The sequence below is a fragment of the Pocillopora verrucosa genome, chromosome 4, assembly GCF_036669915.1.
Source record: "Pocillopora verrucosa isolate sample1 chromosome 4, ASM3666991v2, whole genome shotgun sequence".
NCBI lineage: Eukaryota > Metazoa > Cnidaria > Anthozoa > Scleractinia > Pocilloporidae > Pocillopora > Pocillopora verrucosa.
This window is the reverse complement of record NC_089315.1, coordinates 13,069,989-13,094,188: the sequence shown is the minus strand read 5'-3', so window position 1 is coordinate 13,094,188 and position 24,200 is coordinate 13,069,989. Positions and strand designations below refer to the sequence as shown.

General features: G+C 37.4%; 2 protein-coding genes and 1 long non-coding RNA gene across 3 annotated transcripts in view; 1 reads left to right on the top strand and 2 right to left on the bottom strand.

The window, feature by feature from the left end:
• Positions 1-1,239: 1,239 nt before the first annotated feature.
• On the bottom strand, positions 1,240-15,650 carry LOC131776820 (phosphatidylserine lipase ABHD16A). The gene is made up of 22 exons (XM_066165667.1): positions 15,547-15,650; positions 15,285-15,341; positions 14,883-14,961; positions 13,003-13,089; positions 12,393-12,478; positions 11,864-11,937; positions 11,080-11,175; positions 10,519-10,592; positions 10,156-10,196; positions 9,639-9,743; positions 8,970-9,033; positions 8,729-8,778; positions 7,884-7,995; positions 7,279-7,331; positions 7,071-7,134; positions 6,123-6,186; positions 5,265-5,321; positions 4,122-4,181; positions 3,915-3,991; positions 3,632-3,730; positions 3,500-3,546; positions 1,240-3,203 (listed from the first exon to the last, which is right to left on the bottom strand). Exons 1-22 carry the CDS (start codon positions 15,613-15,615, stop codon positions 3,120-3,122), a joined length of 1,599 nt encoding a protein of 532 aa, XP_066021764.1. The 5' UTR covers positions 15,616-15,650; the 3' UTR covers positions 1,240-3,119.
• A 2,526-nt stretch (positions 15,651-18,176) lies between these two features.
• The window catches only part of LOC131795974 (uncharacterized), a 123,564-nt gene continuing 117,540 nt past the window's right edge, over positions 18,177-24,200 (top strand). Inside the window, exon 1 of the mRNA XM_066165289.1 lies at positions 18,177-18,187. The gene's annotated coding sequence lies outside the window, so the exon portion shown is untranslated. The remainder of the gene's footprint in view (positions 18,188-24,200) is intronic.
• Positions 19,263-22,630, bottom strand: LOC131796031 (uncharacterized). Its single transcript, XR_010717189.1, has 3 exons — positions 22,240-22,630; positions 20,841-20,985; positions 19,263-20,367 (listed from the first exon to the last, which is right to left on the bottom strand). It is a non-coding gene; the product is annotated as an uncharacterized lncRNA (long non-coding RNA).

Below are 24,200 nucleotides of genomic sequence, written 5' to 3'. Positions count from 1 at the left end.
GGTCGGATCCGTACAATTATGAAGCGAAGTAGGATACTTCGGTTGAGACAGATTTTCAACTGAGAAGTTCCGCAGAGATCTGCAAATAGTGTTGTAATTTTAGAAATACTCAACCCGAACCTAACTGAAATTGAATTAAAAACATTTTGCTTTAACAGCATTTTTTAAGTCATTACAGAAGCATACAAATCAGGTCAGATATGCTTCTGGTCATTAACAATCGGTTTACCAGAACCTCGCGGTGTATCTATCTGTTTTTCTTTTCCATGGGCATTTCCAGTTAAAAAAGTGAAGCTGTTTTTCAATCTCCATCAGTATTGACGAAACACGTTACAGACGAAGGAGCTGTTTTATTCGGCAACTTTCCGACTGGATAAAGGCACATATAAGATGTAAACATAAATGCGTATATAAATGTAATATCTTCAGGTGTCTCTGAGTTATTGAAAGGAGATATAATTTTACCCTTCTTTTTCTTTCTTCGTTTCCATGCCTACTCCATGTTCACAAGTATAGAAGGAGAGAACCTAGGGCCAAGCTCGCGCGGGGGCCGTACAGGTCATATGATGATAGCGTTTTCGGTTGGATGTGAAGCGAACAGACATGAAGCTCTGATCAAGATTCCTACCTAAGTTATTGACATAATGAATATTGCACGTTCTACTTTGAAAGTAAGAAAATGTAATGAATAAACTAGGGGTAGAGTTTGTTCCGACGCTTGGTCTGATTGCAGTTTGAAGGCGTTCGATTCGACGTAAAGTAGTCAAACGATTTTAAAAATGAACTCAAAAGGTATGGTAATTTGCTTTCAAAAGATTCAGATATTTTGTAAACTGTCACTTATTCCAAAGGCGAAAGTGGTCTGATTTGCCATTTTCTATGCAATGCTAGTTCCGCTAGTACCAAAGGCGAAAGTGTTCTGATTTGTCATTTTCTATGCAATGTTAGTTCCGCTAGTGCCAAAGGCGAAAGTGTCCTGATTTGCTATTTTCTTTGCAATGCTAGTTCCGCGGGCATTGGGTTGGAAAGTAACCTATGAATTTATGTTTCTGATTCAGAATCTCGCGAGTGTCTTTAAAAGCTAAGTCATCATTTAATTCTATGATCCTTCACTCTCCTTGGTGTTTTGCACTAATAAGATATGTTCTAAAAGTTGGATTCAATAATGGCTAAGAAGGACATTTTCTTGTTCCTCTATAGTTTTTAAACGGTATTTATAAAATTTTCAGCTATTAAGGCTCATTTTCATCCTGTTTAATTTAACAGCAACTCGATCTTTTTATCACATACGGGGTCTATCTCTCTGTTATAAATTATCCATACGGCTTTAGACATTTTTTGTTTTTCTTTTCAATTGATCTCCATTAAATTGTAGCAAATATGTCTTTCCCTCAAACTCCTCTGGGGGAGACCCTAAGCGAAGTTGACCTCAGACTGGCATGATCGATTAGTTAACCTCTCTATTTTTCTATTTCCAAGAGGTATAAATACAATAAAAAAAAATGCGCAACAGCCAGTCATAAGCAAGCGAACCTAAAAAAAAAACAATATTTAGTAGTAGGAATAGCAATGAGGATCGAAATGCACCAATGAGAGCGCCCCAGATACGCGTGACCATTCAAACCTCATCGCCTGATGAACACTAAAAAGAGAGCATTCGACACGTCGCGATCCTTAATCAACAGCTGGAATCTAAATGTTAGTGGCTATAAATCATGAAACAATCGAATATACTTTGAATTCGTTTATCATTACAACCACGGTGAATAAACACACCTTTTACAACCATTACTACCGCGGAAAGCTTTCACACTTTGCATATCTGCCACAAATTAATTCAAAACCACCTTACGTCAAATAACACTAAATACATTTAAAAACTTGCATTAAATAGTTTCGTCTCAATGAAGCAACAATTAATAACACGTCACCCTAAGATAGTATGATATTCTCATAAAATCACGGGAGTATAATTACAATAACGATACGATAAACCTAACTAAAACCGGGTCTTTCTGAACTGATATCCTGTCAGTTAAACTATTACACAGCATATTTAATAGAAGTAACGATATGGAATTTTTTTCTCGCGAAGGAACACAAATTTTATCACGGAATTCATCGAAAAAAGCCCTAACTTTGCACCACGTTTGAAATGAACTTAAAAGAAGTAGTTGATACCACCAAAACAACAGCGTCAAGCCATTTCTTTCATTTACTGGTTTAAGATTTGGCTTTCAATAGTGTAAATGAAACCTTTGTTCTGATTATTTTCGATCTTAATATCCTGTACAGTCTAATCAGTGGGTATCATACTCAGCATACAGTACCACATGAACCACTTAACGCGGCTGTAAAAATGAATACGAAAATTTGGGTTTGGACCAAGATTTATAAAATGCTTACTTATTGAACCAAGAGATGATAAACTTTTCTTAATCTCTTGATTTCAAAGAACCTTAGAATGGAGGTAATGTTCATCCCCAGCCCAGGTCGAAAAAAAAAACAAATACGCAAGTAAACGCAGCAAAGAAACACAATATAGATGGCAAAAGACAACGCAAATTAAAACTGGTAATAACAACAACATGCATTATGGCTTGATTCATTGGCTCTAAAGATCCCAAACGACTCTCCCTACTTGCCATGTATTTCTTAAAATTTCACTTATGGGAATTTGATGTAAAATAAAACTTTTGTCTCTTATAGTTAACACTTTTGTTTCCTTTTTTTGTACTTAACTGTCTAACAATGAGTTAATATCGAAAGGAAAAGTTATTTATTAGTCACAGGCTCGGGTGGATGGCTCAAGTACTTAAAGTTTCTTTCTTGTAGCAAAACAACAATCTAGTTAATTCATTATATTATAAATTATTCACCCTTACACCTTCGTAGCATGTGGATAAAAAGATGGATTGAGATCAAGTAAGCTAATCTTTTTCTTTTACTTTTCATAAGAACCTCTTGACCCTGCTACCTATGAACAGACCGTTACTCGGGTTAGAGGATTAATCAGACTCACGTAGATATCTATACCTCATAAATCCTACACAAGCAGTCTACACTAATGAAAAAGATCGTTTCAGCGTTGTCAAGATTGTCAACGTAAATGAATATCGCTACTCATTCCAGGGTTGGCGAAACTCTGAAGCTGGCAAATTCATACAGTGTGTGGCATCAAAGTCCATCAAATACTGCAAAACCTGGGAGATAAAGATATAAATCCATTCAACCCAACTTAATAACAAGCTACGTTTTGTGGCAGAGGCACGCATAGTTTTCGTCGTGTTATAATATCCTTACAATATCCAGCAAACAGGTAATGAGAATACTCAAACTTATCACGGCGAATCAAATTCTTGTAACTAATTTACAAGGAAATGTGTTGCAGCTAGAGGGGAGAACTGACAATCAGATCTTGGAAGTTAAAGGATTAAAGTAAAAGTGTGAGGAGCCAACCTTTGATCACTAAGAAGATGTCAAATTTCAATCCACTTACTAGAAACATCAGTAGATGAATCCGTTGTTCCACTGACAGATCTTGACCTAGTGTTGATTGACAAAACAAAATGTGATCAAAAAATTCATTAAAAAAAAAAAAACAGAACAAAAAACCGAAACAATCGCTTACCAATCATCATGGGAAATTCCTTTCCGTTTTCTTTCACATAATTCTTGTACATTGACTCGCATAAATTGGTGTCTACACTCAGGCTATTCCAAATAGCTTCTACAACATAATGTAAAGCGAATTTACCTTCATCTATCGAAATAAGACATCTTAAACAAAACACGAGCTAGCATCACATGAGGAAACAAGTTTAAAATAAAGTCAAGGAGATTTCTACGTCTGCAGCTTATAAAAATTTTAAAAACGAATTTTAATTTGTCATACACGCAAAAATGAATCTTACTCTTGGTGGCTTGATCAGGGGCGGCGAGATATTCATATAGTGCGTCTTCACCACTGTCATCAACTAACTTTGGATATCTAATGGAGGAGTACAACATAACAACAACAATTGCTCATAATCGTCTCTTATTTTTCCTGATCCAAAAATGAGTGACGTAATGGCAATGACATATTCTTCAATCACGGATTCGACGTTTAAGAATGTTACCTGAATTTGAGAAACTTCACCAGGAGATCATTTCCACGGTTTGAGCTGATATCTCCTTCCCTGATCAGAAAAGAAATACATTCATACCAGAATTTCTTTGGATCCTCACACGCAAGGATACCAATTAATTTTAAAAAGATAAAAGTAGTCAGTTGTCAGGCATGGATATTGATTTCTAACTTCAGTCGGTTAAGGTAGTGGTACAGATATTGATTCATTTTCCAGTTGTTCCGAGTAAAGGTGTCTAAAGAACTGTGGTGCTGCGTCACTGGGAGATTATAACAGGGTAATTTGGTATAATCAATTGGGTTGATAACGTAAATTGGCCACCGTAAAGTCTCAAAGCTGACGTTTTGTGCCTTACCCCTTCGTCAGAGCAAATGATTCGCTCTGACGAAAGGTTAACGCTCGGTACGTCGGCTTTGAAACTCTTTACGGTGGCCAATTTACGTTATCAACTCAGTTGATAATACTAAATTACATTGTCCGTTGTATGATCGAAGTTCACAGAATTTGTATCTTTTCAGAGAATCTTTGTGAAAAGGCACTCATGCAGTCGACCTCAGTCGCGTTTTAAAGTAACCAAAGCTTCCTGGCATAGTAAAAACTTTATTAATTTGCGCTTTTAGCTATTTTAAAACACCTCTTCCGGAAACAGCTGTATAGGAGGTAACACAGTCGAGGTAATTATGGACTTAAGTCAATCTACTCATCACAACAGTACTAGGCTGTTCGTTCCACTGAATTCATTTACCACTCCGGGAAATAATTAGGTGCTATGAAGTGCTTAAAGGGAATAAATGTACCCAGGGTGCTTTTCAGCTCCATAAGGTTTACAACCAATCACTGGCATCACCATTAAGTAAATCTAAATAAATACTGTCAAAACTTCTGGCTGTTCCCTCATGGCAACGGAATTTGAACTTTAATCGAGTTCCTACGCGCATCTTACATTTAACATTACATAAGATTCAAACTACAAGACGAACATTTGTTCTCAATGGTGGCTGTCAAACTCAGCAATTAGTTCATCAGCGACGAAACAAGAGTACTGGCTGACAGGCAGCCAACTGGCGAAAGCCATAAATAGGGATAAATTAACTACAACAATACATGAAGTAACATGAAAATCAAATGCCTTACTCAGTTGTAATGATCTCATCTCTCATTCTTCTAATGAACAGCACCGGGCCTGGATAGCTAAAGAAAGCCGTGTAAAGTAACAAATTATTTCCAAATTAGTGTTAGAAGTACACCGTGACTGCATTGGTTTTGCTTCAAAACGCCACGAGATTGGTCAACATGAAGGTAACCTTAAGCCTCCTCAGAGCCAATCAGATGATAGGACTAAGCCCAATCGCGACTTAGTCACTCGCGTTTTGCCGCGTTACAGGCCGGTTTCATGTATTGACCCTGATTTCTCATTGGCTCCTTGCGAGATAATAATGAAGTATTTCTACTATTAGCTCACGGCGCCTAACAACACTCTGGAAGGGAGAAGCTGGGGGGGGGACTTCCCGATGCAATTTACAATTTTTTTCGAGAGGAAATTTTGCAGATGCCCCCAAGATGGCATCTTTGTTATGAAAATATTTTGGAATACTTGAGTTTATTTTGCAATACTCAAAGAACACACAATCAGTCGATATGACTGGTAGGGGTAAAAATAAGTTTGGATATACGAGGAGCATTGACAGGTCATCACCAAACGTGTTTCTCAATGAACTGTTTACTGATTCACAACACAAACAGTTGGGAAGAAGTCCATGCTGTTTCTCTTGTTAATGACATAGCTTTTCCTTCCAGTTTGAAATCTTATTGCGCAACACTTAACATGCAGCACGTCACCATAGAAAAAGTAAAATTTACATTTTGCAGCTAGAAAAAACGTCTAGTTAACGAAAATACTCCTAATAATTCATTGAAACTAAGTCACAGCAAATACGACAACTCTAAAGGAATTTGTGAGTTACCACTAAGTATTTCTAATTGACTAAATACCTGTATAACATACGAGCAATGTCAAGATGAAAATATTCCTTTACAACCCTTGTCGTAAAACCACCTGTCAGATTAATGCAGATAGCGAAGTTTCAGAGATGCATGCAAAAGGTTGTCAACCAGTCACTAATGCGAATAAACAGATTCGCTGAAAGAAAAACCTGCAACTACTGTAGGGAACTTGTGCGGAGACTTGGATGGCCAAATATCATGATTGATAAGTAGCCTTGAGTCTGCATCCAGTGCACAAGGTCATAGACTCACTGTGCGTCTTATGAAAGCTAACGAGAATCACTTCGCATTTATTTGCAATATTCTATAGCAATTGAGAAAGTATGACGTTTGACATGCTTAGGTGAATTTTTTGTGCAGTGCGACATCCTCTACAAGTACAATTTCTAGCTGCTTACAACGTTCAAAATACGTGGTCAGCCTTTAAAAGATAAGAAGCTCATTCTACCGGAGCTTATCCCAGTTTCTATGAGGTAACGAACAGGCAGATGAACAGTAAAGAGTCAGTGCTTTCCCTCACGCCCTGATTGTCAGTTGGGAAGTGAATAGCACCTACTATTCATCTTCGAGCACCGACGAGACAAAATCATTGGTCAAGTGTTAAATTCCAACCCTTTTACGGTATATAGAAAGAAATAACTAATTTTTTTTTAATTTGTGTGGCATATACTAAAACAATTATTCACCTCCACTTCAGTGAATAATTGTTTAATATTGCTATTCCCCTTGAATAGGATGTCACTCCATTGCAGCATTACCTCCCAGCAACTTGTTTACTTCCCCTTGAAAATTTGCTAGTACCCATTCTCCTTAGTCAAGAGTGGATGTAAAAAAATTTCAGTGTCAGGGCTTGGACCCAGGTCTTTTGATCTCAGGTCGAGCACAACAAATACTAGGAAACCATGGGTAATACAACTTAATATGTAGAAGACATACTTATGCTTTCAGGCATCTTGCACTGAGCAAGTGGAACAATGTCATCAAATGTTGCATCTAAAACCTGAGGGATACAGAAAAGATTGGCAACACCACTGCTTTTGAGAATCTGCGATTAATATGACCAATTATAAGCATTATAAATCTCCATCAATTTGGCAACCATTGTCAAAGAGCTACTTGTGTTTGTGTTTATTCTGCAACCTACCAAAGCACCAATCTTAGGGTGAGTTCTTCCTGCCCAAACTGCTGGATAACCCCCTAAAAATTCACAAAGATACAATTTGAAGTCAAATGATGTATAAACCTGCAAACTAAAAAGTCCAGGAATAATGTAACCTTTGTATTTTCTCAGTAGCTTGCATTACAAGTGTATATCAGTACCTGAACACTCAGTACTTTAAGGTATAATGTCTGGCTACCATATCTGCTTCTCAAAGCAGGGGAGGGTTAAAGAAATAAATAAATTTGTACCAAAGGGTGTGGTCAAAAGGGGAGAGGATCCATACCCTTCCATCCCAATTATGCAAAATAATTATTGCTGCTTGACAAAATATTGCAAGTTTTTAACACTAATTTGAACTCCTTCACAAAACACATGCAAAGTAGGCTGATTCCCAGAAAAAGAGACAACAACAGTTGTTACTAAATAATTAAATAGTTAGCCATATCATCAAAAGTAGTGTTTTGTTTTGTCTTGAGTGGCATTTGAACATGATATTATCAGTCTCGAGGTGATAACTATGTATTTGTGAGAACTTAACTCAGTTGATCTGAATACAACAAGCACAAAAAAGTGATGTGAACACTCACCTATTGACCATGCATAAATAACAATGTTAGAAACTGAGAAGCCTAGCACTTCAACAGCATATTGTATCACAACATCTATAGCATTTCTCTCAGATTCTGGTCCTGGCACACCCTGTAGCAATAATGACAAGATATCAGCGATTTACTTTACTTTCCTATGCCACAATTTGTAGTTATACCAATCATACAATTTGTTGTTAAGAGGTTGATTAACAATGAGGGACAAAAAATAGGAGACTCTGATATTTCATTGTAACCAAAGTTCCCCTTCATCCACCCTAGTATCTCACCCACAACCCCCCCCCCCCCCTTAACAACCAACTGAAAATGTTGAGCTTTATATCTCTGAATCTTATTTGTATGTTTACAAACAGAGGAAAGAGAAATGTGCATTTTCACTTTTTTCAATTTTCACTTTTTTCACAATTTTCACTTCACAGCACTTGGAAAAATGGAAAAAAATTCTTGTTTAAACCAACTATCACAGCTACTTTTGCCATTCATTGTACTGTAGGTAATAGATATTCTTTGGATAATGCTATTAGGCGAGGAATCTCACATGAAGGTAAAAGAGATGACAGTTTGAGTTCAAACAGGTGTCTCCTGGCTAAATGGCCTATATTTATTTAAAAGTCACTGGATACATAAGGGAAAGTTGAAAAACAAAATATAGTGATTATGGTAGAAATAATTAAATCCAATGATCCCAACATTGAATCATCAAAAATGAGGAACGTGACTAGCTAGGTGAACAAGCTACACCTTCCTTCTTGTAGTAAATGGTATGTAAACTAATCAGTCACAGTTTAACAATAACCTGAAGACAATCCAACTATTTTACTTACACTGCTCCCAGAAAAACCAGGATGATTCCATCCTAAAACTGAATATCCAGCTACAAATACAACAGGTAGTAACTGCTTAGCTGAATGGAATAATTCTTAACATAAACTAAAAGGCCATTATGTAATTATCAACCATACTTGCAGCATTGTTAACCTACTATGTGTTATAGCTTTGGTGTAATTCTTTAATCACCCTTACTAAGAAACGTATCTCCAAATTAGTTTCATATCAATTATCAACCTTTATAAGGAGTCATCATCAGACCAACTTCATAAAAGCCTGCATTCCCTTCGCATGTTATAACCTGTTGGGACAAAATAACACCAAAGTGAAGCCTAATCTTACTAATTATTACACTGATTACAAGTGTTCTTAGTAAGATCACTTGCTTTGCATACAGTGCTACTCTTCGCAAATTATTGTTTAGTCAAAGGGCACATAGCAAATATAGATTGTGCCTGACATTCATCATCCATTCCAACCAAGGTGATTGAAACAAACCCTTCATGATGACCTTTTGTTCTGAGAAATTACAGTTCATGGAAATGCAGTGACCAAGTCATGATTGGGTTAGGTTTTCCAACAATTGGATTGAAAGGTAGAACAAAATTTATTAAACCAATCAAAGAGTAGCAAAGGAAAACCACCACAAGTCCTGAGTACTTTTGAACAATAACTTAAAGAGTAGAGAGCAGACCAGGCATCTCCATGTACTTTAAAAGCTTCATTGGATGTAACAGCCTCATACTCAAAATGTTTTAAGTGACTAATTACATAGCCATGTTTACAAGTGAAAATTGGAACAACTTGACATTGACAACACACTGGCATCATTTTTTGCACACTCCCTCTCCCATTATCAGTACATATTAGAACAGACCAAGCTTAAAACAAGAATCATTCTCATACCAAAGTATCTCCATGAACTCCATGTTCCCCACTTGACCTCTTGTCCATGAACATGGTATCAATCTCATTTCCATCTGCTGCTTTCAGTTTTGCTCTCTTGCCACTCTGTAAGTGAATTTGTCAGACTGTGTAAATATTACAAGAAAATGGATTTAACCCATTCCAAATCTTTGTGAAAGAATGGTCCTCCCTTGTACCTCTCTGTACCACATTTTTCCTTCTCTGGTTACTGATCTGAAGGTCTGTTTCTTCTTCTCCCACTACTCCTAAGAGTTTCCATTAGTTCTGTGGCAGAGCATCTGACTGGTGTCATGGTTTCCAAGTTCTACTATTTAAAGGACTATTGCCCCACTCTCAATTAACAACCAGTTCAAATTTACCAGTTTTATTTTATAAGTGTTGACAGAATAACATGATTGCACATGGCATTAGATGGAAGCAAATGATTATAAATAAATATTTCAATGACTATCCAAAAAATTATTCAAGGAAATCTAAGACTCATATTCTTACTTACACGTTCAATTAAGAACTGCCTCCCTGTCATCAAAGGTTCAGCTGAAAAGCAAAAAGGAATTAAGTAATTTTAAAACTCATTTACTGCTTGTGTAAATATCAGCATCCTACAGGCACAATTTTGTCTTCAGGGCAACTTCCAAAGTGTAGTTTTAATCTACTTTCATTTCAGAACTTTCTGTAAATAAAACCTTTTACATGATTTATTTCTCATGCACACGACAAACATCTATCAATTTAAAGTCACAAGAATTTCACTTCATCCCCATAAGTTGGCAAGTAATCAGTAATCAAAGTGTTGTTATTTATTGTTCTTCAGTCTAGAAAATTTTAAAGAGCCAGTCAAAAGCATTTAAAACTGTACCATATCCGCTTTGAAGAAGACCAGTGGATCCAGGGTAGATCAAGGGGCGACCAATAGAGTGTGCCACAAAATATCTGAAAAATGTTAATCAATAAGTACAAAGCATTACCAGCTAAAGGAACACAGTGGGACTTTGCAAACCATGATGGTAGTGGCAATAAAAGAACAGATTGCAAGAAATATGATGAGTTGGCTAGACAATAGCTTAGTCTTCAAAGCAATCCTAAACCTTATTACAATTAAATTTCTCAATTATCCTTTGCTAAGTAATTACACAAAATCACCAAATTTTGCATAGTGTAAGAATAAGAACCTAGACCTTCACTAGAATTCCTTCCTGCTTTTAATTGGTTTCTAAGGAATTAGTGACTGAAGATAGTACCGCAAATACTAAATGCTCTGTAAAAACTGGGTCAGGTGTCACCACAAGATTTTTCCCAAATATAAGATAAATTGATTTGAGTTGGATCTTAAGCTCAAATTTCAAAAGTTAACTTATCATTCAACTGGATGCTGCTAAACATTTAGAAATTAGATTAAGAAAGTGTAAATTAATATTACCTGAGAAAGTCACAAGGCCATGATCCAAGAAAGGATAAAAATCCTGAAGACCTGCTTTGAGAAGTGGCATTCTTGGCTACCCTGTGCACATCTTGACTAATAATCAAAAATAACGTTCCAAGGATGGCAATAAATACATGATTAAACAGATACAACCTTTGGAGAATTGTTGTTCACATAAAAATAGATGTCTTTCTGTAAAACATTAATTTAGTTATGAGAAAAAGTTTAAAACCAAACATGTGCTGCAATGATTCACTTCTAATATGCTGCATGATGTGATTTCATGATGAAATGTCTTCGATAATATATAGATTGAGCCAAGCCTAAAAGCAAAGCTCACATTTCTTTTTTCCTGCATGTCTCAAGGGCACAATGCCTTGCCCCGGCCAGGACTAGAACCCAGGTCATCCGACTCGGAGCTCAGTGCACTGACCACTAGACAGAGCCGTGGTGTTAGCATGCCCACAGTACAGTTAACCACGCATGTTAAAAATAGCACCTTGTATGGTCGTATGGTTGTATGGTCATATGGTTGTACAGTCGTATGGTTGTATGGTCATACGGTCCTATGGTCGTACATCCAAATTTTTTCGGCTTGATGGGTTACTACTATTTTGTATCATTATGGGGCTACGCTCTGCGAGCTCTGCTATTATTTATTACTTCCTTAATTAATGACATATGTGCAAATAAATGTTTGTTCAAATGTGTAAATACAGTAAATATTAACATGGATGTCATTCTCTTCAAGAGAGAGAAAAATTCAGCTTGAATGACTTACTCAGCTTTGGATTCATTCCATTTGTAATCAACAGGCCAAGCTTCAAAACTGAAGTCATACAACCCAAGTCTTTCCTGAAACATTCAATTGCAAATTAACATGAATGTCAGTCATAAATGAAGAGACATAGTAAGCCTCAGGTTGGGTTGCTGGACTCTGGATCAAAAGTTCCAGGTTCAAGCACAGGTTGGGTCATTGTGTTGTGTTCTTGGGCAAGACACTAAATTCTTTTATAATTCCACTCCTCCCCAAGGAGTGTAAATGTGTACCAGAGAAGCATAAGGCTAACAGTGACAAAACACTGGAAAGAAACTGTATGTATCCCCTCACTTAATGCCATTGAAATCAGGATAAGCTGACTAAATTACCCCTTCCCACCCACCCCCCCCCCACTTTCCTTCACCTTTACTGACAGTAATTCAATGGAAGGCTGGACAGACACATAATAGTCCAAATATTTGGACCTATCTAGAGTTAGAATAAAGCCTATTTTTGTAGCATTCAAGAAACTGTTATCAAGGTTACACACCTTGTTTTCTTCATTGTTATTCATTCTTGTTTCTTCTAAAAGAGCTAAGAATACTCTGTAGTCCTGATTTTTAAATCGTCCATATCCTGCAGATAAAATAACAAAACATAAATTACGGAATTTTTTTAATGCACTGAATTAAGAGAAGTGTTTGAGGAAGATTAACATAAAAAAATCAGCCCTCAATAAATTTTTGCGCATAAAATTAGGACACTAACTGTTCTTTCTTTAAAAATCAACATTTGATCCTTAAATTTCCAAATAAGAATTACTATTAATATACTAGAAACATAAATGCTGGCAGTACAAAGGTTTTTCGCAAAAGTGGAGTCTGTTAGGGTGTGAGAGGAGCCTGTCAGTGAGAATATTATGCCCAGTGTTAAGTTGTTAATAATTTTTATGTGATAATAGGCAATCCCAGTTTTTGGGAATCAAATCAGACCAATAAAGTTATTATTAACATACAAATATTGTTTACCAATATGATGATTAGAAACACTGAGTTAATTTATTACAGCACAGCACAAGGGCTGTACTGTAAGTTCACTTAATGGACTAAGTACAACTCCCCAACTAAATTTCATCATCTCCAGGCTACAAGCTACTGTACCTCTTATGCACAATGCTCCAAACACAACTATAAGTCCTGTACCAATGAACCTAGACAAGCTTACCAAACCTGCATGACTCAACAGACCTAATATCAAAGGAAGAACATCAGATAATCAATTCCATGTCAAAAGATAACTGTAAACAGATGTGCAAACTTAAAATCTCTGTATCATCATTAATAATGATATGATAAGTTTACAAGTGTAATGTTATTTTGGACTGCTTTCCAAGCTTTATAATAAAATTCCACTGCCATAAAGGAACTACCTTATGGGGGTTTCAGTTATACTTAAAATGGGATAAACTTATGTGATCACAAGTGCAGCAATACAAATCTTATAAACAAAATCTCAGTTGAAAGTGGTTGAAGGTCTCATGTTCAGTACCAGAGAGCCATTGGCAGCCAATATTTAACTTCTGTAAGTACACCATGATTTATGAAATTGCAAGAATTTAGCCCAAACTTTCTAATGAATGTTCTTTATCATTCTTAACCCTTAAATTCCTAAGATCTGATTGTTAATTCTCCCCTCTAGCTGCTACACACTTCCTTGCAAATTAAGTTAGTTAAAAGAAATAGGTGTAAGATGTAGATAACAACTTCTAACTGATAAGCTTCAGTATTCTGATAAGTTGGTATTATAAACTGAGGTGATAACATAAATTGGCCACCATAAAGAGTTACAAAGCTGACATTTCAAACATAAGCCCTTTGTCAGAGTGTTTGCCTTGATATACTCTTCCACCGACACAGCACCGCAGTTTCTTCAGAAACTTACACCCTTGATTCTTATTACCTGATTGCTGGATAATATGTGGATATTATTGGAAGATGCTAAAATGAGGCATTACATTCTAATTGCTAAAATGAGGCATTACATTCCACGGCGTCTTCTTTTGAATTTATATCATGCACTTATTTCTCCTTATTTAAATTATGGTATCTGTGCATGGGGCAACTGTCCACAGACCTACCTCAATAAGATACTTGTTCTGCAAAAACGTGCTCTGCGTTTGATTTATTTTTCTAAACCCAGAGACCATGCAATCCCTTTTTTTATTGAATCAAACTGCCTTCCTTTGCAGTCTTTGTTCTTTCAACAGTTAAGCTATTTAATGTATGACGTTCATGCTAAGACAGCTCCTAAAAGTCTTCTCGATAAGTTTGCAAAAATCAATACAGAACACATTATAATACGCGATTATCTGCAAAAGAATGCTTCTCTGTCAAATTCTCTAGAACTGAAAAAATGAAAAAATCTTTTACTAGAATCGGTGTGTCTATTTGGAATTCTATTCCACTTTCTGTTAAGACTCTCAATGTTTCTAATTTTCGTAAAAAAATTAAATTACTACTCCTTAATGTTCTAGGTAATGAAGATAATTATTTGAATGTTAAGTTTTTAATAGAATATTTTGTGAAGTTAACCTGATATATTGTATATACCTCTAGTTGTAATTTTAGTCTTTTTCAAATAACAAAATCCCTTGTACTTGAATTTATATGTAAGGTGTTTCTTTCTGTATGTTTTTGTATTTCTTCTTTTCTTTTTTCTTATGTAATTTAATAACGCCTTTAGTTAAAGTCTTGTCCTGCCTAGATTAGCATTGTAGCTATTTGCAGGACATGAAGTTTTGTAAACCTTATATTTCTTTAAATAAATACATGAAGTTACATGTTTTAGCTCTCTGGAGGTTCAAGGGTTAACTAATTTTCACCTCCTTGGTATGTTGGTTGCGTAGCCAATAAGAAAACATGATTTATTTCACCCTGCTGTTTGCAGAGCTACATGAAGCCATCCCAGTATAAAATATTCATACCTTATCAATAACTGTGTTTGTTGACTAGTAATAAAAACGTCAAGAAGTGATACAGACCTTTCCTAACGAGATAAAATCCTATGGCAGGTGCAGTTAACAAGGAAGTAGAGTAACAAACTGACCATGCTAATGACAACTACAAAAGAAGTTCAAAAAATGTTACATAACCTCTTTAATGTGATGGAGGGGATACAAAAAAATATCAGTCGGAACCAATTTCCGAGAAAAAGAAAGAAATACTACTCTACCCCTCGGAGATTTAAGATTTTCAAGCTTTCATGCAAAATATTCATCTCCTTCCCAACCTTAGGCTGATCTGCTGTAAAAGTCAAAACAATTATCGTCGTGAAAAATCCCACAACGCTCAGTTTTGCGCGAAAATAACTACTTGGCAAAGTATTCTTTAGAGCTCAAGCTAAGCTAGGATCAAATCTTGAAGTAGGCTTCTTATTCCCTTACCGCTCGTAAAACTCCTGAGCCACATTGCTCCAAGGTATTCCCCTCGTATGGTCTACTCTGTGAAATAGTTCAAGCCATATAAAATTAAAACGCCACAAAGAAGAAGGAATATCCGAAGCTAAAAAACGAAACTAAGTAAAACCCACGACCTACAAGACAGGTGATGGCTAGCTTTGTTTCAGTAAACATAAGCAAACGAATCGCGAAAACCAAAAGGTTCAATACTATTTTCAAGGTGAAAAAGCGTCCACTCAACACTTACTTGTCGACTATTTTTTGTAAAAATGCGATATAACTGTGGTCCCACCGCACACCTATAGATCTCCGCCATTTTGTTTTCTAAAGGCTTCGAGAGAACAACCGCTGACGCATGTTTTGTCTGCACATATTATATAAATTTTTGTTTGATGCGAAATTACGTTGGAAAACAACTATGAATCGAGTATTTGAGAGAAACTTTCTTGACATTTTTCCCTCTGTAACTTAGATGGAAGCATCAAAATCTTAAAATTGTTGTGTGGCGTGTGGAAGGAAGTGATTTTCTGAAAACAAAAGATTATACAATCGACTTCGAGTCTTGCGCTATGATTTTTGGGGCGATCGATGTAGATGATGTTATTTGTGAAGGATGCAAGAGGCCTGTCGAAGAGCACAGTCGAAGAGCCCAAACGTATTTAATAGTATACTTTTATCTCAAGTTATCGTTGATCATTTGAAATAGTCACTTTCCTGTGAGCGTTTTGTAGAGCTTCAACTGTGCAGCTAGTGCAATGTACCTGCAATTCTGGCGACAAATTAAAGTTTACAGAAGTTGTTTTGTTTCAAAACTTTCTTTTGACACGAATCACAACCGGCAGGGCCGATTATCAAAACAAAAAAGGACAATGTCGAGTAAAGAAAAGTAAGACAACGTTAGTACTAGAGATATTGTCGTTACATCGAAGGAGAGCTTGTTATAAATGGAGGAATAATTGTGGATTTTATCGAAGTAAGGAAATCTCTTTTCACTCAGAAATATCACCAGATATGACCAATGATGTGGGGAAATTGTGAATTAAAAAAAGGACCAGTTTGGACTTCCAGTTGTGATATGAATAGTTAAATAAATTATTTCCTGATAAAAATCAAATTCACTTATCATTTCAACTGCATAACAAAATCACATACACTCTTGGCAACACTTATTTCCAATCTATTAAATCACGAGTTATGTGGAAATCCAATGGTCTGAAAAGACTCTTTTTACAAGCCAAACAACAAAGAACCAGTGGGGCTGATATTAACAGTGGAGATGAAAAACAAAACATTTCCAAAGACCTCTTTTTCTCCTGGGAACAAGACTAAATGAGGTCAGATTAAACTAATGTAGAGACGTTTCTTGATCTCTATGGAAAATGGATAATTTACACCTTTCAGATTCTAAAGAAATAAGACTTAAGTCTAAAGGGAACTTTGACGTCGCATAATATTCAGTAATAGGAACCAACTTGGCTGTGCCAATTTTATGGCAAACAATTATTAATCAAATCACACATCAGTCACTTAAAGAACATGACAATATTTCACATGATCACTTCTCATATTCTTTTCCAATGAAATTTGCACAGAACTTTCAAAAACTTTATTGGTAATTTTATGGTTACAAATAAAGTATAGACACAAGTTGCATATGGCATAAGCTAGTGGAGGCAAGTTGTGTAGAGAGAACAAAAGATTGATAATTTAAACCATTAGTAAGCTTCTGGTACTAATGAATACCAGCTTGCCACAGTCTGTTAGGGTGTGAGAGGAGCCTGTCAGTGAGAATATTATGCCCAGTGTTAAGTTGTTAATAATTTTTATGTGATAATAGGCAATCCCAGTTTTTGGGAATCAAATCAGACCAATAAAGTTATTATTAACATACAAATATTGTTTACCAATATGATGATTAGAAACACTGAGTTAATTTATTACAGCACAGCACAAGGGCTGTACTGTAAGTTCACTTAATGGACTAAGTACAACTCCCCAACTAAATTTCATCATCTCCAGGCTACAAGCTACTGTACCTCTTATGCACAATGCTCCAAACACAACTATAAGTCCTGTACCAATGAACCTAGACAAGCTTACCAAACCTGCATGACTCAACAGACCTAATATCAAAGGAAGAACATCAGATAATCAATTCCATGTCAAAAGATAACTGTAAACAGATGTCCTTGTCCTGTTGACCTTTTCATTTGTTTTCAAAAAAAAAAAAACTCGCTATTACTCACAGTTTTCCAAGGCCTCACATCGTTCCCTTCTGATTGGCTACTGCTTTGTCCTGTTGACCTTTTTTTCTGTTGTCAACGAATATTTTCCTAGTGGACCTCTAAAACCCAAACACAATTTCTTGCGCGCGAAGGACAGTTCCAAGGTTGCTTTTCGGAGAGTTAAAAATTACGTCCGGTTATTTCGAAGTGGTAGACGAACAAGTTGTACAAAAATTGAGAGGAAATACGCTTAAACTTGAAGTGACTGTGAGAGCAACATGTCATTTTCTACATGGAGTTGGGTGGATGGTGTCACTCTCACTGATAGCGTAAAAGAAAAACTCAGAGACGCGCACATGCACCCAGGAAAACAGGGGAAAAGCCTCTTTCATTCTACCGACGAAAGCGTTGTCTGGAATCTGGTTAAAGATACGTTTGTACACCCTGATGTCTTAGAGCCACACAACTCTGATTATGACAAGGTAGTTCTACAGAAACGATTTTCGTCAGTGATTGGAAATCTTGGATGCAATGGAGCAGAGTGCTTTTGGGTGACCGTCATCTACCACAAGGATGATCGAAGAATAGTAACAGCCTATCCAACATGATAAACTAACAAATATTTTTTACATAAATTGGACAAGAATTAGTTTTGTGAAGTTCGCAGATAATTTTAATAACAGTACTATTGCGCTTCATGTCAGTCATGCGTAAGTAAGCCACATATGATAATGAGCTTCGATTGTGTGAGGACTTGGCAAAATTTTTTAGTTTTCATGTATCGTTCGTGAAAAGATTGTCGGTTTAAGGCTATGAATTTACATTTTTTGTGAACAAATCGACTGCTGGTCTTACGCAGTCTCACTCGTGAACGTGCCTTCGGTAATGTAAACTTTCTAAGAACTCTGCTCGATTAGTGATCTGAGGTAAGACCTGTTACCATTCAAACTAATACTGCAAATTATCATATGAGTAGCGAGTCCTACGCAAAAAACAAAGTTTTATAAACCACTTTGCCCTTTTGATAACTAGAACCTGCAAAACAAGCGGAATTGTCAGAGTTTGGCAGGCGAGTTAGGCGAGACCGAGGTCAGCGAGAAGAGCGGGTAATTTTTATATTCCCCACACTTTTCAGACCCAGCTTTCGTCCGTCTCTGGTAGCGTCCCATTTTTCTTTTCTATCTAACCCAGAGGTATAGTGGGAACGACGCTGGTTGAGCCCTTTAAAATATTTCACGCTCATAGGTTCTCATAGGTATCAATAAAAAAGCTTTATTTTCATTTCAATTGAATGTAAAAATGCCAACTATCATTCATCTTATAAATAAATACTGTACAACACACTCTTATCCGATATACACTCACTACCTAACTAGCTATAATGATCAGGGCGAAGACATTTCAATGACATTTACTAATGGTACAGATTTATTCCAAAGAAAATTAATCAATTATGAAATCAAAAATGTAACGCTCGATACTTCTCTCTCTGTTTGGGAAAGCGATAAAGAACGACTTTGCGTGGGTAACACAGAATTTCTGTTAACTTTTTCCGGTCGAAACATCTTTGCACTTTTAGCTATAGCACTCTTGAGTAAAACTGTTGCTCATAGTTTGCGGAAACAAAAGGCGTCAACACATTGCTAGCTTATGGCAACAACAAAATCTCTCCATTCCCACCGCCAAGTGAATTCTAATGAATAGTGCACTTGTCCTCTTAGGATCACCCGTAAGCTGAAAACGCGCAAATTTGCCTCAAGTAAAAATAGAGAAATGACTTGCAACATTAAACTCTTCATTGCCTCGGCATCCTAAAAGAGGCATTCTTCAAGCATTTCCATACAGGTAACTTTTGCTCCAATGGATTTTTAAGGTCTAGAATAACAAGAAGGCTAGGCGGGTCATTGTTACTATCATAAAACAGCTCTCAAAAAAGGTTCCTTCAGACCCATCAGCAAATTTACAAGTAGCTAATCATTTAAAAACCCAAAGTATTTCCAACTTTTTCTGTACACTTTTAACCATTAAAAATATCAATTTAGTAATACTTAGAGTTTAAATCATTAATAATCATAAGCGGACATTTGCTGAGGTCCTGGAAGACTTGTTAACATGCAAATTAAAAGTTTAAATGTCTACGTCCAAATATCCATGTTTCAAGTATTTGTTGCGCTGGATACTTGCATCAATTATCGTTATGCCTTCAGTTGACTCGTGTAATAAAATTCAAACCAATTTTGTCAGGGCTGCTATCCATCCGTATACATAAAATCGTCTGCATCCATAATCCCCCTCTTTCCTATTTTTGGTTTCAATTTATCTGGTTGGTGTTAAGCTTCCTCGAACTATAATCTACTGGTTTCTTTTCTTTAACAATCAGTTATGACGACCCCTCTCCTCCCATAAAAATGTCTAAAATTTCGAGACGTAACTCCTTCAAAATATCAGAATCTGCCAGCCACAACAGATTTTCAAGCGGCTCTCAATTTCGCCGCCGGATTTTACTTACACTAAATATCATTTACAATGCAGTAAAACCGCTAAAAATGGCACGACCTAACCGTACAGAGAGAAAGGAATACTATACTTGCTCTCTTGAAAAAAACCTGTCGACTGTCTTTGTAAGTAAAACAAAGTAATATCGTTATATAAATATATGCCAAAATTAAGACTGACGTCTGTTGTCCAGACCAGGGTTCGTTATGCGCCCGCACACTGTGAATAGTGCTCAGCAGCCACACTAAATTGTCCTAGTAATTCATCTGCTTCTCTATCAAGTTCTAGGAGTTCTCGACCCAGTCTTTCAAGTTCGTCTCTCTGTGCGATGTACTGGGTCAGCAATTCTGAAAGATTAAAATATGTATTGTGCTACAGACGCAAAAAAAGGCTGTGTCCAAAACTTAAAGGATTGTGTGAGATATTGAAAAACCCTCCAGTATCAAAACGATTGTTCTGTTCTAGTAGCACGCAACCCAAAAAATTATTTGACGACCGAACTACAAGAACAGTCTCCCTAACTCTACCTACCCACTAAACACTTCAAGCGTCCGTGATGGCAATAGTATGTAAAATGCGTGTCATATATCACCCAAATACACGGCAGAGATCACTGACGAGTTCTTTGATACTCAGGTGGTGAAGATTCAACCGCGACATAAGAACTGGAGGGGAAAACGACGAATCGTTATAGAGAACTCAGACGGTATTTATCTCCCACATTTCACTTTTTATCATCGGTTCAAAGCGCACTGAAAAGCCAAGTTGTAGCAACAATTAAATGCGCCACACAACTGAGAGTATCTTCTAATATACATACCTTCAGCCTCTGTCACGTCCGTAAGTAGTTGTTCCGAATCCTGATGAGCTTGTTGTACTTCTGAGAGGTTTCCGCTTGCCGCTTCATAGGATGAGTTCACCATGGACGCGACTGGTGGCAAAGATGCCGTGCTGTTGTCGAAGGTCTACCAAAGAGTGAACAAATAAATTCAAATCATAATGAACAGTGCAGATAACGACTACATAGAAACCTTATAGGGAAACTATAACTATAAACTATAACTGCTGAGCGTGGTGTGAAAAGCCCGCGTTGCAACTGGACATCTCACTCCGAACCTGGGTCAAAAAGCCCCGCGTAGTCCGTTAGTAAGGCTGTGCTTGACGGAGGTTGCTCTGCAACTGCTTCAGGCACTTTTCAATTCCGATTCTCAAATAATCCAAAAGTAATCTGAAACTGAATTGGTTATGTTTTTCTACGCTCGATGACTGGTTCACGAAACATGCGCCAATTTCTCAACCACCCAGATGCTAAACGAAAACGAATCGCTTCCCTGGTTACCCGCGTTCTTTCCCTCTTGAGGGAATTAAAAGTCTTCATGGGCTTGTAGCATCTCAATTTCTATTCTGATTAACACACAGCCGATAACCGTTCTAGTTTATCTTTTCAAGCTCAAGCTCTAGCATGAGCCCTACGCGACCTTCTTCGATCCCAAGTGTGTACCAGTACAAAACTGCGAGAGAACTTCTTAAGACCAAGTTTGAGTATGCTACGCTCGGTGATTTGAAGCGACGCGCTCATCTTCAACTCATGTCTGGACCCACTCGACTGATCGAAAAAGCTTCTTAACACCCTGCGCAGCTAACGGTTTTGTGCGCGATATACGCGCCAAGTGATGTGCGTCAAGCCGCGAATGGAACATATCTTCGATAATAAGCCTATCACGGTTTCGTTCCTTGTAGCTTAAGCGCACGCTAAACCGCCAGCTACGCAAGATGTAGCTTCTTCTTTTCTTCTATTTACGATAGCAAACGGTCAATGCCACCATATTAACAAATGGCCCCATGACCTACGCGCGTCTTATACCTTGGACGCCGCGTTTTCTCTTACTTGCCCTTCCATCTAGTGTCATTCTTCACGAAAACATTTAGAATAGTTCAAAATCATTATTAAAATCAATCAATCCATGCATTCATCAATTTCAAGGGCTACTCTTCACATTCAAATTTGCCACTTTCCTTACATTTCCTAACAAGCGACTGACAAAAATTTGGCCCAGAGTACGTAAGCTTTCTGCTCTGTTCACGTATCCAGTAATTTGGACCGAATGGATTCGAATCGCCCCAGTCAGTGGATCAGTGACGAAAATGTTTAAGGAACAGCTTACAGACCAAAGGTGGTGACAATTTAGTATTAAAAAAAACTTAGAACTCGTCCGTACCTCTTTCGCTTGCTCAGAGATATCAAATACCAGTTCAGCTGTGCGCGACGCATTCTGTGACCGACGACCGAAGTCTTCGCAGTATCAAAGCACTTAAATCCTTCTTCCATATCGACCAGGTTTTTGTTTATCTTCGTCAGCAAACTCTGTCCTGAGGAGTATGACGCCGAGAAACGATGCTCAACCTGACAAGAACAAAAAGAATCACCACCGTTTTAAACTCAGAATGCATCACATTATGAACACTAACCGTGTACTTTATTATGCAATGTACAGTAAATAGCAGCGTCGGCCAAAAAACGACGAACCAAAGTCATATACACTAATCAGTCTCTGGTGAAATAAAAGGCCGCTTTGTCGGCCAGCATGGTGACAAGCGCCAACCGCCCCCTAGACTTTTCATGCTTGACTCGCTGAGAAATAACAAATGATTAAATGAAAATGAAAGGAACAAAATTCTGCTTCTGCATCCCTCAAGCAACAATTAGCCCTCTTCGTTTCGACAATATTCAGCAGTTACGAAACAAAATGCAAAAAGAACACTAGCAATATGAGAACGGCATTTTCCTAGCCCAGCCATACATCCCACACAATGACCTAAAACAACACTACCTTGTTTTGTTGTGATGATCCATAGTTGCACACGAGGGTCATTCATCCTATGAGAGTGCCTCACTTTGGCAAGAACAACGTATTTCTCTCGAACAATTTGTCCAAAAACATCTTTGATAAGCCCAGATACTACATGACTATACGCAGGAAGACTCCAGAAAATTTTAAACTGATCCTTCGTGTAGAAGCTGGTCTCGAGCACAAGGTACGATAGGTGATCACAAGCTTCAACAGGAGGAAGACATTCTGGAATGTATTTCTGCGGCGGAATGACCAAAGGATCGATGCCAATAACAGATATCTTCTCTGTATATCTCTTCTTAGTCCGATTTTCCAGCGAATCGGCATAGGGAGACAATACAGTCTTGTATTCTGCTTTGTCTTTGTCCAACAAGTCGGGTCGGTGGAATCCTGGTCCTTGTTTAGTAACTGGTTTTCTTTTTTCTTTTTGCTTGTTTGTTTGTTTTTTGTTTTTTTAGAAAGCCGCAATTTTTTCAATATTCTAAATTGGACGCATATTCTACAATGAAACGTTTTTGGAATACATTCTGATGGTCAATCTCCTCTTCTTAACAGTTTTGTCCGAGTAAAATCCCTGTACATGTCCAAATTGGTTATGTGTAAGGATGTGCAGACGAAGAAGTCCGGCTGATGTAGGGTTAGACTGTTCACAGCCCTCTATTTTTTCGTGATTTTTATTCGATCGTTGAACAGACGGATAAAGGATGGGATCGCAAGAGAATTGGACGCGAGCGCAAAATGGTGTTCGAGATTATTCTTTCTGGCAAACCCCACTCCCACGTACCCCCGCGTGCTTCGCGTGCGCTTCGCTTGGATTTTCTTTTGCGTGCACTTTGCTCGTATTTTCTTTCGCGTGGGCTAATTCGGAGAGGCTGTGAACAGTCTCATCTCAGAGCTGATGCATGCCCAATTTGCCTTTTCGATCTTGTCACAGATATCTTGAGAGAGATTGACGTAAGAGTTCCTGCTAGTGTGAAAGTTGAGACTTTCGTCAACATGAACCATCATTTCAGCGTTATCTGAGGCATTTTTAGCTTCATTTGAGTTTGTTTGTGTTTCATTTGAGTTATATTGGAGTTCGTGAAACGACCTTGGCCGAAACTGACGCTCACCATCTTTTAGTGAAGGTCTATCACGAACTGCGTGTGCGTTTGTGTGCGATTTGAGCGTCTTGAGACGAAAGAAATCCATAGAATATTTATATAGCTGGAAGCGACGTTGTCGCACATATGCAGAAGAATCCCACGGCTAATCTAAAAATAGGACCTTTCATTTGCATTGTCCCCTCCCCCCCTCTAAGAAGCTGGGGTCTATCTCTCATGGATCTC